Here is a 15,872-nt window from a genome sequence, read left to right on the forward strand (position 1 = left end):
CGGCAACTGACACAAGGGTTTAATTTACCCTCACAAAAGAGCTCTGTTTTTTGTTTTTTGGGATGAATGCTAGCCACTTTCTAATTTCCAGAATGTCTAGACTAGTTTGAATGCATGAACCATCTAGATAGGGTGTAAACTTCAGAACACAGATTCCTTTACCATATGATTGTGCAAAGAAAACACTGAATACTCCAGTCTAAGACCTTAAGTTAACTTTTTTATCATGTCAAGGGGGAGCAGACATCCCCTGTGGCAGACTTTAAGGGTCTCTAATAAGAGAAAAGAATTGCTGCGACACTGGAAAATGTATGTTATCATCTACCTTCATTTTTGAAGGAAAAAAAAAAGCCAGATGAACTTTATTTTCTGTTTTGTCTCTCCTTCCCTAATTGGATCAGTTCATTAACTTTCCTAAAGGAACTTCAGATCAGTCATTCAATTCAATTCAATTCAATAGTAACTTATGAAGCATATTCTGAAGGCAGGGCATTGGACCAGGCTTGGAATTGGCAGCATTTTAAGTCGAGTCCAAATCTTCATAACTCTATTTTGAGTTTTCTTGGCAAAGGTATTGAAGTGATTGGCCATTTCCTTCTCGAGCTTCTTTTTATACATAAGGAAACTGAGGCACACAGGGTGAAGTGATTCATTGGGACCTTGCACTTAGTAAGAACCTAATACACTAAAATAGAGCAAGGTCCCAATGAATCTTTTGCGGATTTTGTGGGACGTTTGCAAACTGCTGTCAAAAGAACTATTAGAGAAAATACAGCTACAGAAATAATGACCAGACATCTGGCTAAGGAAAATGCCAATGAGATTTGCAAAAGAATTATATGGGGATTAGACAAAGATGCTCCCTTAGAGGAGATCATAAGACAATGTGCTACAGTGGGAACAAATGCTTTTTACAGCCGGACTATGATGAACATGGAAAGACAGGGTCCCTGTTGGCAAGGGACTTCTAGAGAAATTCATCTTTGTTTCCAATGTGGAAAAATTGGACATCTAAGAGCTCAGTGTAGTTATGGAGATAGAGTGAGAAGACAGGGTGGGAGAACAAGACCCAATACCCTATGTCCAAAATGCAACAGAGGCCTCCATTGGGCATCAGAGTGTAGAATAATTCAGGGAAACGGGATGAGGGGCCCAGGTCCAGGGCCCCAGGCAAAAAAGACTTGGGGCATGATGGCAGCTGAGGTTACACCCAAAGCCTTTAGAAGGTCAGGACTCTGATGTGATCTATCAGCTGAAAAGCAATCCCATAGCAGAAAGGGATTACCTGATCAATCAGCCAAAAGGCAATCAGATTGCAAAAATGGATTATACTTGGGGAGAATATAGGCCTTTTAAACCAACAGGGCTGTGCCCAGTGCAAACAACTCCAATATAATTGCCAGATGATGAGAAAAGATTTAGAAAGTGGTAAATAGAAGGAAATTAGATAGGTTAACTAACTGCTTGGGAGAGAGGGTTTGCTTGTATTTTAACAGACAGAAGGAAACATATGGAGAAGGAAACAGATAGGTGGCAACAAGCACCTGGAGAGAGAGAGAAAAAGAGAAAGACCTCAAAACAAAGGAGAAAATCTAAGAAACATCTGACACTGAAAAGAGCATGGCTAATAAGAAGACTGTTAAAGAACTTTAAAACCAGCAGGAATCATTGGATTTCCTAACACAAGATGAGACTAATGGGCAATGGACTTATGGACATGTATAAATTCTCAATTTATGATTATTTGATCATGTTAGTTGTTACATACTTCTAGCATGTGTTATGTCACTATGTTACTATATGCTTATATAATTTATGTAATTATGTGTAATACCTCCCATATTGATGGATTTATGTTTCAAGGTCATGACCACCCTATGTTCTAAATCAAAAGAAAGGGGGAGAAAAAGGTAATTCTCCAAAGGAAAATTGTGAAGGTCCAGTCTAGCTCCTCTGAAGGGCTCAGAATAAGTCCTTGTCAGGATAAGCAAAAGTCGTTGCCCCACATTGTGGACGCCAATATGTAAAGTTCTGTTGTCTCCAGAGACTGCCAATCGCTCTCTGGGAGGAGATCTGCTGTCTCAACTCAATCTCTCGGCCACCAACTCTGACCTAGAGTAGAGACTCCTCCTTGCTCAATCTTGCTTCTTTTATCCTCCCAGAGAATGGGTGTGGAATAACTCAGGGGCTTCTGGGAAAATTACTTCTACCAATGAACTTGCTCCTTTTAAACATTAAGCTCCTCCCCAGAAGTTCAAAGGGGTAAAACTCCCCTTAAAGGGCGGAACCAGAGAATTGTTAAGTATTGACTTAGCCCTTAGTAAGAACCTAATATCTCATTATCTCATTAGCACTTAGTAAGAACCTAACAAGCTAGTAAGGGTCTGAAGTCACATTTGAACTCAGGAAAATGAGTTTTCCTGATCTCAGGCCTGGAGTTTTATCCACTATACCAGCTGACTTCTAACACCTAATCTAACTTAAAATTCTCTGAATCATACAACTAGGAGGGAACGTTAAAGAACCTTAAATTCTGTAAATCATCTCCCTGTTCATACTTAAAAGATCCCAAATTTAGCTTTCTCATCTACCAAAATAAGGGAACTCTTAGAGGACACCTATCTGTAAACCTATGAATCTAAAATATAATTAAGTCCTATTTTTAAAGAGACCTACAGTTATCACTGTAATCAGGGGACTGTTCCTGAGTTCAAGGTAGTTGACTGTCATGAACTCCTTCTCATATGAAGTTCTAATTTTGCACAGTAGCTTCTGACATTATCTCCTTTCATTTGAACTATTCTAATTAACTTCTATGTGGTCTCTGTCCTCCCCATCTCTGCAATCTATGCTCCCATGGTTACCAAATTGATTTCCTAAGACGTATGTCTGTCACTCCCTACTCATGAAACTTTAGGAGTGCCCTGATGCTTCACTGCTAAAACAAAATTCTGTGTTTGCTTTAAAGCCCTTCACAATCTGGCTGCCATCTCTCTTTCCAGGATTGGCTTACACACTGCTCTGTGCTCCAGCCAAGCTGGCTGATTTGATGGTCTCCATACATAACATCTGATATCTTGTTTCCATTCCTCATCCCATATTTGTCTACTAGAGTCACCAGCTATTTCAAGGTGATCTATATAAGTAGTACTTTTTCCAAACAAATTTTTTCAGATTCAAACACTTTTTAGTGATCACTGTATTACTTTATATTTATTTATGCACTAAACTGCATCCTTATTTTCACTCCAGAGTGAATATAAGTACACACTATGAAATGGAGACTCATTTTTCTATTTGTATTCTCACGGCCCTGCATAATGACTGGGGTCAGACACCAAATAAATGTTTACTGAAATATGAAACTATCAACATAATTGACCATTATCAATAACCAAAGCAACAGAAATCATATGATTATCTCAACAGATGCAGAAAAGATTATTTGACAAAACATAACACTCATTCCTATTAAAAACACTAAATGGAGTTTTCCTTAAGAGAGTAAAGTAGCAGCAAGCATCATTTATAATGGGGGTAAACTAGAATCATTCTCAGTAAGATCAGGAATGAAACCAGGTTGCCTACTCTGGCCATTACTATTCAATAGTGTATTAAATAATGTATTAGAAATGCTAGCTTTAGCAATAAGAGAAGAAAAAAGAATTGAAGGATTAGAGTAGGTAACAAGGAAACAAAATTATAACTCTTTGCAAATGATATGATGGTTAAACAATTCACAACTTTAGCAAAGATGCAGGATATAAAATGAACCCATATAAATCATCGGCATTTCTCTGTACTACCAATAAAGCCCAGGAGGAAGAGATAAAAAGAGAAATCCCATTTAAAACCACTGTAGATCATATAAAATATTTGGGAGATTACTTGCCAATACAAAATCAGGAACTATATGAACACAATTAAACAATACTTTTAACACACAAAAAAAAGTTAGATCTAAACAATTGAAGAATATCAAGTGCTCACAGATGGGCCAAATTAATATAATTGTCATACCAATCACACTGCCAAGAAATTACTTTATAGAACTAGAAAAAAACAATAACAAAATTCACCTGGAAGAACAAAAGAATTACAAGGGAATTTATTTTTTAAAAATGCAAGGAAGGTGGTTTAGCTGTATCAAAACTAAAACCATTTTATAAAGTGGATCATTGAAACCATTTGGTACTGGCTAAGAAATAAAAGTAGCTGATCAATGGAAGAGTTTAGATTCACAATACGCAACAATCAATGATTAAAGTAATCAAATGTTACCATTTATGCTCTTGCTTCTGGATAGGAACTCACTATTTGACAAATATTGCTGGGAAAACTGGAAAATTATATGGAAGAAACTAGGCATCGACCAAGATTAGTTCCAAATGGGTTCATGATTTAGACATAAAGAGTGAAATTATAAGCAAACTAAGAGAACAAAAAATAGTCCACCTCTCAGATATGTGAAGAAAGCAGGGATTTGTGACCAAAGAAGAAGTAGAGAACATTATGAAATGCAAAATGGATAATTTTGATTGCATTAAACTAAAAAAAATTTTGTTCAAACAAAACGAATGCAGTCAAGATTAGATGGGAAGAAGAAAACTGAGAAACAATATTTACAGCCAGTATAAAAGGTCTCATTTCTAAAATGCATAGAGGTCAGACTCAAATTTATAAAAATACAAGCCATTCCCCAATTGATAAATGATCAAAGGATATGAACAGATAATTTTCAAATAAAGAAAATAAAGCCATTTACATTCATATGAAAAACACTCTAGATCACTACTGATCAGAGAAATTCAAATTAAGACAACTCTTAGGTGCCACTTCACACCTCTCAGATTAGCTAAAATGACAGGAAAAGATGATAACGAATGTTGGAGGGGATATGGGAAAACCAGGACACTGATTGTGGACTGATCCAGCCATTCTGAAGAGCAATTTTGAATTATGCTCAAAAAGTTATCAAACTGTGCATACCCTTTGACCCAGCAGTGTTACTACTAGGCTTATATCCCAAAGATATCTTAAAGAAGGGAAATTGTCTTAATTTGCATTTCTCTGATCAATAGTGATTTGGAGCACCTTTTCATATGACTAGAAATAGTTTCAATTTCTTTGTCTGAAAATTGTCTGTTTTGACTATCAATTGGAGAATGGCTTGAATTCTTATAAATTTGAATCAATTCTCTATATATTTTAGAAATGAGGCTTTTATCAGAACCAGAAATATATTTGAATTATACTTGGATTTTTAAAAAAATTCATTTAGCAGACTTGGATAAGCAATAACAGTTTGTGGGGGGGAAGGGGGAAAGATCCTGGAGTTTTGAGAATCAAAGTTTCTATAAAAGTCCACATTGTGATACTATAGTCAAATGCATACTAATGCAATCTTTGGAATGGATGCCAGAAGCAGCAAATTTGGAAGAATTCCACTGTGCTGCCCTGGTATGATGTTCAGCTTTGGGGCCTAAATTTTAGTAAAAATACTGAAAAGCAGATATAGTAGATCAAAAGGAAGATAACAAAAGCAAACAGGATGTTTATGAGTCAAAAGAAAAAAATAACAACTGTCCCCAAGGATTTCAAAGATAATGTTATGTGGAAAATGAGTAATATTATTTCGCTAAAGCAAAAACTGGAAGTTAGATTTTCTCTAGGAACAAGGAAACACTTTTTGTATTATATATAGTCAAGAAAGTCTTTCTTCAGGACTAAGGCTAGACAATCATTTGTAAGGAATATAGAATTACATTCATGCCTCTTTTTTTCAGCAAAGGCTTTGGTCTCTTCCAAATAATATTCCATGATTCCATAAGCAACTCATCATTTGTTAGATTTCATACAATGTTCATAACCAGAAATTGTGCTACATGCTTCATCATTTAAAATGTGCAAAACTAAGTAATTTGTAAACATCAATTTCCAAGGGGGAAAAAGATAATTTGAAAGGTATTGGCAAAAGAATAAAGGCATAAGGATTTTAAAATATTTTAGAACAACCAGCAGACTAGATTTAGACAATGAAGGATAGGTTTAATTCCAACAATCACAACATAGCTCATTCATTGTTTTGTTTTTTTTTTTTTAACATAAAGCTAAAATACAAAATTTTGACATGAGAATGGTACTGTGCTAGTTTTCAGAAACAGAAAGACACAGATCCTGTTCTTAAGATGCTTATACTCTCATAGAGACCTTTCATGGAGGCTTACCCTTAAAATTATATATGATTGTACCAGAAATAAGATTTAAGTTCAAACAGGCCTACATAGGATCACAAGATCTAAACTCAGAAAGGATCTAAGAGTAAATATTTCCATTTTATAAATTAGGAAACAGGCTCTGAGAGAGTAATTTATCCAAGATACTACACAGGCATTGAATATCACAACCAGGATATACACCATTTTCTGCCTCAAATTAAGTATTCTTTCCATTGTATCACTTGCCACCTATGAATCAGTTAGGATATATTTCCCAGTTTCAAATTTATTACCAGCAAATTATGAGGCATAGAAGGCTAAGACTTGGACTGTAATTTCATTAACTTAAGGAATACCTAGAAAATGAAAACTTTTCTCTACCCTAGCAGGTCAACATCTACCCTGCAACACAGTCAAATAAAGCTAGCTGGATCAGAGGTTTCCAAGTCAAACAGAAACAAGGCCATTACACAGTACATAAGGATTCTTACAGGCTGAAGACTTGGAAAATCACATATCACTTTTTAAAATTTAATATATTTTATTCCAAACATTTTTAAAACGTGATTCTGAGAAAGGCCCATGCTTCCAAAGAGATCCATAAGACAACAATGATAATGGCAATGTTGACAATGAAAAAGAAAGAAGAGGAAGAAGTAAATAAAAAGAGGAAGAAGGAAAAGAAGAAGAAGAAGAGCAAAAAGAGGAAGAAGAAGAAGAAAGAAGAAGGAGGAGGAGGAAGAGGATGATGAAAAGGAGGAGGAAAAGGAGGAAGAAGAGGATGAGGAAAAGGAGGAGGAGTGTGAGGAGGAAGAGAAAGAAGAAGGAGGAGAGGAAAAGAAAGACGAAAAGGAGGAGGAAGAGGACGAGGAGGAAGGAGATGAGGGAAAAGGAGGAGAAAGAAGAAGAGGAAGAAGAAGAATGGAGGAGGAGGACTTGCTGTTGTAGTTATTGTTATGAAGTCCTATTCTACACAGTCAACTCATGTCTTAATTTAATATGGTCCAACATAAATAACTCTCTAGGAGATAGATCTGAACAATTGTTCAGATACAGCCTTTAAAAAAACATATACATTTTAGGAAAGGAAGCAGTACAGTGTAACAGAGTTCTGAATTTAAGGTCATAACATCTAAGGTTCTGACACCCAACTGTGTTCTAAATCAAAACATCTTAAAACTGTGGGGCATGATCCCATAAGGGCTCATGTCACTGAATGTGAAGGTCACAAAATTATGATTTATTAACAGTTAACATTTGATTTATATACCTATTTTACAGCCATATATCTTTTTGAGTTTATATAAAAATTCCTCAGGTGAAAAGTGAAAAAAATTTAGGAAGTCCTGAACTAAGTGACCAGCATGACCTCGGTTATTTATGTGAGCTGTCTGAGACTGCATTTCATTGCAGTGAAATAAAACAGTTGGCTCAAATGATCTCTAGAATCCCTTCAAGTTCTAAATTCTGGGATCCTAAATTTTTTCATTGCAAATTGATTCAAGAAAATAACAAATCAGGACCTAGACTTATATTATAGCCAGAAGCAAATAGGTCAGTTCATGCACAAATTAATGAATTTGGGCTTTTCTCTTATCATTTCTTTTTCCTCTAGGAAATCTCTTAAGGAAAACAATTTGTTCTTTGTGTATTTTTAAGGAAAATAATGGGAAATCAGAATCTTTTAATTAATTAATCTTTTATTTAAGAAATGCTAAATTCATATGGATTGTGATATGTTTAAGAATAAATAAAGCCAAATTAAACCATTATTACAAGCTAATGTAAATATTGAGACCAAATTTATAGGTCACATTTAGGGGAAAGTTTAATATCAACTGGAATTTTACATTTAAAAACTGGTGGACCACATTAATCTATATAATTTTGGACAAGTTTTTCAATGGAAAGTAGGCTCCCTGGGAAATTTCTTAGCATTTATCTTTAAATTCCTAGCACCTAGAATTGTCTAGTACATTCACTAAGTAGCACTTAAAAGTGTTAGAGAAAAAGGGGGAGGAGAGAAAGACAGGGAGAGGAGAGAAAAATGAAGTTAAAAATGAAGACTTAAGCAAGGGTCCCATGAAGATAATAGTTGGGAAAATTTGACATAAAATATTCATTAGCAAGGCATAGGCAAGTTATACTAGAAGAGACTTAATTAATTCCTAACATACTCAATGGTACAGTGGAAACAATATTGACTCTGAAGTCAGAAAATCTGGATTCAAATGCTTTATATTATTATATTATATAATAATATGATTAATAATTATTATTTTATTAATTTATATTATATTTTACTTTGGAAAATTCAATTAACACACTTGGATCTCAATTTCTTCATGTGTAAATTGGGTCCTCCTACTTTTAGAGCTATCATCCTATGAGTCCCTAAGAGAATCTAGAAAAATCCCACTTGGGCATACTGATGACTTCCCAATTTCTTATCCATAAATACACACACACACACACACACACACACACACACACATATTTCTTAGCTCTAATTTCTGACTACAGGTTTATCTTGATTTCAATGTTGTGGTCTTAAATTGTAAGAATTAAATGGTTGTGGACAGAATTTTTCTTTCCCAGGAGATAACTTAATAAAGTATGGAGTAAAAAAAAATAATTTTTAATTTTAAAATTAACAAAAAGAAGCCATGAAGTCATGATTTCTTCATTCTTAGCAGGATAATCTAAACTGTGTGCCTACTGTATAGTTATACAAGCTATCTCTTCTTTCTCCCTTTTGAAAAAATACACTGAAATGTTTCCTTTATTTTCTTCTTTTGAAGTTCATGGACTTGATCCCTTCTCTTAGGCAAAGGCAATGAAGTCAATAATTCTTCCAATCTTAATAACTAAACCTGATCTACTATTTTTTAGTTTAGTTTTGTTTCATCCCATCACTGATTTCACTAGGACAACCAAGAATCAGAGCTCTGATTTCTAATATTCACCCTAAGGTAGACTGATATTATCCAATATTTCTTTTAAAATTATTTGTACTTTTCTCTTTCTGGATAGGATATAATTGGTTTTTTTTTAATATTTAAAAAAAAATCCATAGCAGAAGAATGGATAAAACAAATATTCATTAAGCATTTTAGTTGGGAGTTTTTCAATATACACTCTCACAAGCATAGGAAGTAATCCTATTTTTCAAAATATAGAGAAGGGAAAGACTCTGCATAGTAGAAAGTCATTACCAGCTAAATGAGAACTCTAACAGAGAATATAGTGAAAATGGGTGACATGCTTAATATCTGAATACCAGAAAGTCTCATTTAAAAATCAATTCTCAATGCCATCTGTATAAGACAACCTTAATTTGGCATAACATTATTCTGTCTGCTATACACCTGCTTGTTCTCTGGACTATGAATGAAAAATAGCAACTTTTCAACCGTAATAAACTTCATACCTTCCTAATTAGCATATCTATTGAAATGGAAAAATTAGTCTCCTTGCAATAGCACTTCAAATATCTGGTGAAACATGATAGGCCATTTTAAAAATACTTTGGCCCAATTTCAGTTATTCCAAAACATTTCATTCCCAAATATTAGAGAATAGAAGCATTGCTATAATAGAGATGATTTCTTTTGCACTTTATGGTAAAATTATGATGATAATACTCAACTGGTAATACATCTCATGAAGATGCCAACAGATTTATCCTCATCTCATTAATAGCCTTCACCACTGGCATTTCCAGGTATCAAATTAAGACATTATCAATTAATCTTTTTTTTGAAAGAAGTTTCATTATTCATTATCATATGCTTAGAATTTTTAAAGAAACCCATGAAAACTGAATTAATTTAGTTGGGGGGAAGGAATGGCTTCTGATTGGAATTTTACTCAATATACTAGTAAGTAAATATCTAAAAAAATTACTCATTTAAGACTTCCAAGGGGGGGAAAAAAAAAAAAAAGATTCTCCTGGTAATGCAGAAGCAGAATAATGCATTCTAAGTTAAAGGTTGTATTCTAAATCTCAAAGTATCAACAACAAATGGCTAGTGTAAAAAATAACAACAAAACACTAAAAATCGTATGTAAATACTAACCAGTTTCAGAGGCACCCAATGACATAGTGGCAGAAATCAGTTGTTACACTTTTAACAAACATAAATATTTATAACAAGGCCAGTGTCCTCAGGCTTTTGACTCAGGTTGTTAATTTCCAGATTGGTAATTAACTGCTGAAATTATCCATTTGTCAAGAATACATATTACTTTAAAAAAAATGAAACCATTAGTTAAGGGTGAGTGTTCATTATGGAAAACAGTTTGTGTGGTAGACAGTTCCCTAAGCAATTAAAAGAGGAAAATGATTCCCAGAGATTTAACACACATTATTTTTTCAGAGTATATCCTAATGGTCACAAATATTCTATGCTCAAAAAGAAAGCTTTAGCAGATGGTTTTGGCAGTGGATTAGGGTAAATGGCCTCAGATAACCAAAGCCTAAATGAAATTAAGACTGCTTATACAGAAAAAGGAAGTTAAAATAGCTATCATTTTCCTTCTCTTTTTTCAGTAATTTGAGTATTAAATCATATATTATTTCATTGTTTAAACAAGGATATCCCTAGTGGTGATTAAAAGATTAGAAGCAGACTGACATTATCCAGAGCACTTTAAAATCAGCAAAGGTCTTCTGATGCATTATTTCATTGGACCTTCTAATAGAGAAATTATTGGATACAGGGACCCATTTTCCAAATGAGGAAACTGAGCTACTCATCTTAGGTTAAGAAACTTCATTCTTAACTATTAAATTAATCTCACATTCATTTACATATTTTTAAAGAAATGATGTTTGCAGGGGGGGAAGTACAAAGTCTTTGGGGTCATAATATTTAATATTTCTTATAAAGTACATGATTTCAGAATGAAATTTTAAAAGCCCTCATGGGCCTGAAAGATGGAACCTGCCAAGAGAAAAACTAGAACTATTTACCCCAAAATATTTGTCTCTCTAGGCCTGTTGTTTATTTCTGGGTGACTTTTAGTATTTGTGCAATATTTATGGAGACCAAGTATCTCTTGGATTACAAAGATAAATGTTCTGGAAACAAAATAAAAAAATAAAAACCATGTCAATACTCATTTATCCCTTCTGTAGCTGCCATGTAACCTCTGGTTACCAGAAACAGTTGCCCATCTTTGTTCCTCTTATAATTTCTGTTGAGCTCCCTGAATGTCATCATGAACAAGTGTCGGCTCAGTAAATGTTATTCTGATCTTCTTAATTTTGCATTCATAGATTTAGGTGACAACAAATAGCACAGTGTGGAAAAAACACCAGCTCGTACATCAAACTGAAATACCCAGGGGGCACGTGCCACTCTGCCAGGCTCCTGGAAAATGATATCACCTGCAATGCAGTTCCTGCAAGTAAACCTGAGGGAGCCGCCTCGTCTCCAAGCAGACGAACAGTGAGCAGAAGGCAATATGTAATTAGGTTGGTAGCCTCCCATGGAAACCAGCAAGGTAATAGTGGCCGTCTGCTTTTTCCTACTGCAATTCAGATACTGCAAATGATCATATTAACAAATGACTTTCTCTTTGATAACTTTCTATACACTGGGGAAAAGGTTTTCTGAAGGAAAAGGAAAATATTGTTATTGTTGCAAAGGAAAACACACATACTAATCACAAAGGCATTAACTAAGCTAATTTGAGTGCAAAGATTTTGGAATACAGACAAAGGGGAAATGGATTGGGGTTGGCAGGAATAAGATCTGGGTCCTAAATGTCCCTAACTGGCTGTTCGATTTTGGGCATTGAGTTCTTCAGAGGTTCAGTTTCTCCTTCTTCAAAATGAAGAGGCAGGATCAAATATGGCAGACTTGGTCTTGGGTGAACTTTTTTTCTCCTTTTCCTTATATGGGACATCTCTTTGGAGAGAACAATGTATTTGGGCAATGAAAAGATTGGAAAAGTGAAAGATAACAATGAAAACTATTGAATGGCAATTTAAAGTAAATAAAATGTTCTCAATTAAATGAATGAATGAATAGTCCAAGGAAAAGAACATTTCTAAGGAAATGAATATCACTTTTAATGTGCTAAAATAAAGTGAAGAAAAAATAAATGTTCTAAAAGAACATAATTTATAAGTTTCTAAAATAAAATGAATAAAAATAAAAGTTCTAAGGGAAAAGACATCATTGTTGATGTTCTGAAATAAAAATATTCAAAGAAAAGAATATTAATTTGATCATGAAACAATTTTTAACAGTGACTTCTACCAAAAGGAGTCTACAGGGCAATTAGGAATCTGACTTTGAAGCCATGAAGTCTTGGCCTAAAACCCCTCCTTCTCACAGACACTGAGGGACAAGTCATTCAACCTCCCAAAGCTGCCTCTCTCAGTCCCAGTAGATACACACAAACCTCTCCCCCCCCCCATTTTGTTTTTAACATGTTAAAAATACTGGCCAAATAAAATTTGGCTGGATCTAGGTTTTGCTCCCCTTTATAAAGAAAAGAATGCCAATAGTGAAGTTGTAACAGTCTCTTTCAAAATAGAGCATTCATATTTGGCTTTAAAAATGACTTTACCCACCTTCACATTGTCTGGATGAAGCCCTCCAGGGTGTTTGTCCATGTACTGACATAAATCAGTGTGCTAGAAGACAAATCCAAAGGAAAAATGTATTAATATCCCTATGGCTCCAATACAAAGAATCAATAGTGTTCAACTTCAAAGTCTCTGTTAGTTCTGTACAAAGCATAGAAAAAGGGAGCAGTTCCCTTTTTAGTCCTTACTTTGGCCCCCCCTTCTCTCACCCTTCCTTTCACCACCACTGAACTATGTCTTTACCTTCAGGCTCTTAATTCTGTTAAACTTTCCATGTGTTGGATAATTCTTTAACGTGCCTGATTTCTTTCTCAACTGACATGGACAGCTCACTTATGGGCCCATGTCTTACTTAAAGGCATAATGAAAACTCAGTCTACAGTCTCATTATCTGGTATTTTACTCAGGTAGAATGGAAATACTTTTAACTTCTACACAAGTTGAAATCACCACAATTAGTTTTTAAATAAAAATTATAACTTATCATATTAAATACTATGAAATTCATAAATATAAATATTTATTTCCTTAATTGCAGAACTGCCAGGTACATCCTGAACAGAATTCAGTCATCGTTCTTTTTTAAGATCAAAAATTGGAGAAACCATTTCAATGACAAATAAAAACCGGCGGCTGCCATTTCTCTTAAAAACATTAGCTACAACATGGCTTCTAATATACTTTTTTTCTTTGAAGCATTTTCTCTTACATGAAAGTCAAGGAACATGGACATAATTATCTGAACACTCTGAAAAATATAATGAAAATAAGGCATTTTATTCACTATCATATTAATTTTTATTATTTATAGCTGTTGGTATAAGGGATAACATGCAGAGTCTGGGATCTCAAAATGTGAGTTCAAATCTAGTCTCAAACATTATCTAAATACATGATTTTGGCCAAGTCACCTGACCTCAATTTGTCTCAGTTTCCACTGCATACTAGTGATAATAATAGCTTTGCAGGGTTGTTATCAGGGTCATATAAGACATTATTTATTTAAAAAAAAAACCCACAGCACAATGCCTGGCACTGCTTAATCTTGCTAAAATTTATATAGAATATAGGTTAAAACTTTCAGGCATCTCGCTTGCTATAGAACAGATTTGTTTATGAGGCTAGTCCATGAAGGTACTACCCCACAGGAATCTTGTTACAGTCACCAAAAACAGCCTCATGGAAGGAACTTATAGCAAGCATACTATGTAATAATAATAACTAGAATTTATTTATTACTTAAAGGTTTACTAAGCCCTGTACAAATATCTCATTTAACTTCACAACCCCCAGAGAGAAGCACTTAGGAAATTGAAGCAGGAAGAGCTTAAGGAGCTTGCCGGAAATCATGGAGCTAGTAAGTGTCTAAACCCACATTTGAACTCGTGTCTTTTTGATTTCTATTCTGGTGTTCTATTCATTTGGCCAGTTAGCAGCCATATAATCTTATCCAATTAATTACAAACAGATAAACCTTAAAGGACTGGGTTTTTTTCATCATCACTAACAGCAGATACTTCTCAGAAATCAAGACTCTCAACTCTCTCCAAGTTTGAAAAAAGGCTTGAGAACAAATGCACAAATTTGGCCTTGCGATAGCATTTATCTTCAAAAGGCAGATAGAGGGTAATCAAATTGAGAAAATCACTGTCAATGATTTGTAACTGGGAGGTCCCACTCATACCTGAGAAGAAATTCTCACCAAGTCTAGCCTCCACTTAAAGAATGTGCTATTACCATTTGGACAGTTCCATTCCTTAATGAAAATTTGCTTTTCTTGACATGGAAATGAAAATAACTTCTACCTATTTCTTGAGCTAAGCAGAACAAAGCTAATTTTTATTCAGCACCAATAAAATAGAAATGTATACATTGCCAAACCCAGTGAGCAGAGACAATGACTGAGTGTGTGTGTGTGTGTGTGTGTGTGTGTGTGTGTGTGTGTGTGTGTGTGTATCCTTGGTATGCCTAGCACCCATATCATTACACCTGGCCACAATAGGAGTTGAATGAATGATATGATTTTTCTCCAAAGCCATTAAACATCTAATTTGAATATTCACCTACTGAGAAACACTAAGCATAAGAAAAAATACAACTGAAAAGGATTCAGTATTATTCTAAGCTTCAATTTCCTCATATGTAAAGTGACCAGTAAGTTTCAATTCAACTTTAGATTCATGATTCTCTAGTAAAGACTGGCAGCAAAAGGCCAAAGTCAGAGATCGCATCCCTCTGTTTTGTTAACAATTAATATAAAACTGATGGGGTGGGAGTTGCTTGTGTTTTGCTTGTGTGTTAGTTTGTAAGTGTCTATCATGTGAAAATCAAATTATGCAGTGCTATTTTTTTTCTTATTATACATTACATGTACAAGCAGGGACATGCTGGAACTATTTCCATGAAATAAATCTATGAAGGTCAATCAATGTTCTCATTAGCATTTTATTGATGTTTCCAAATTTCTATTCTCAATAACACTCCAGTAATGTTCTAATCTGTATTGCTGACACCCTAGAAGCTCACTCTTGCTGAAATCTAAAACTGTTCTTGGAATTCATGGGTAGGTTGATGACAGGGAAAAGAATAATCAAAAATGCAAAAATCATTGGTTTATATGTATTCTCTACAGGTATCACTTTTTCTATTCGAATGTTATCATTACTCCCATATCAAGTATTTCTTTTTTTTTTTTTTTTATTGATTGCAAAAAAAGACAATAGAAACACCATGATGGAAATCAACACTGAAAATATTCCTCATCTCTTTTTTTCTTTTTTTTAATTTTTAATCCAATCTGATCCATTCTTCCTTTTAAAATTCCCTCATCTTTTAATTCGTCTGGGTTAATACCCCAACTTCCCCAAAATGCAGACTCTGAGCACATTTCAGAGTAAATTTGTTTCCTGCTTAATGGCCATGTTAATGCATCACCACACCTAGAATTCCCTTGCTACATGACCAGTGTTCCTGGACTGATGTTCCTTCCATTCCAGTACTCTAAAGTGTGCCTGAATTCAGATATGGCATCTAGTTTGGAGTCTTGGGTAGCC

The 15,872-nt window shown here is 34.5% G+C and overlaps 1 protein-coding gene across 10 annotated transcripts in view; it reads right to left on the reverse strand.

The window, feature by feature from the left end:
• Window positions 1-15,872, reverse strand: part of CDK14 (cyclin dependent kinase 14) — a 772,185-nt gene that overhangs the window by 303,790 nt on the left and 452,523 nt on the right. For all 10 annotated transcript variants that reach the window (XM_074266573.1, XM_074266570.1, XM_074266566.1 and 7 more), the window contains one exon: window positions 12,805-12,867. In XM_074266573.1, the coding sequence (XP_074122674.1) occupies window positions 12,805-12,867 (63 nt within the window). The remainder of the gene's footprint in view (window positions 1-12,804; window positions 12,868-15,872) is intronic.

This window comes from Sminthopsis crassicaudata, chromosome 5 (assembly GCF_048593235.1).
Source record: "Sminthopsis crassicaudata isolate SCR6 chromosome 5, ASM4859323v1, whole genome shotgun sequence".
Classification (NCBI taxonomy): domain Eukaryota; kingdom Metazoa; phylum Chordata; class Mammalia; order Dasyuromorphia; family Dasyuridae; genus Sminthopsis; species Sminthopsis crassicaudata.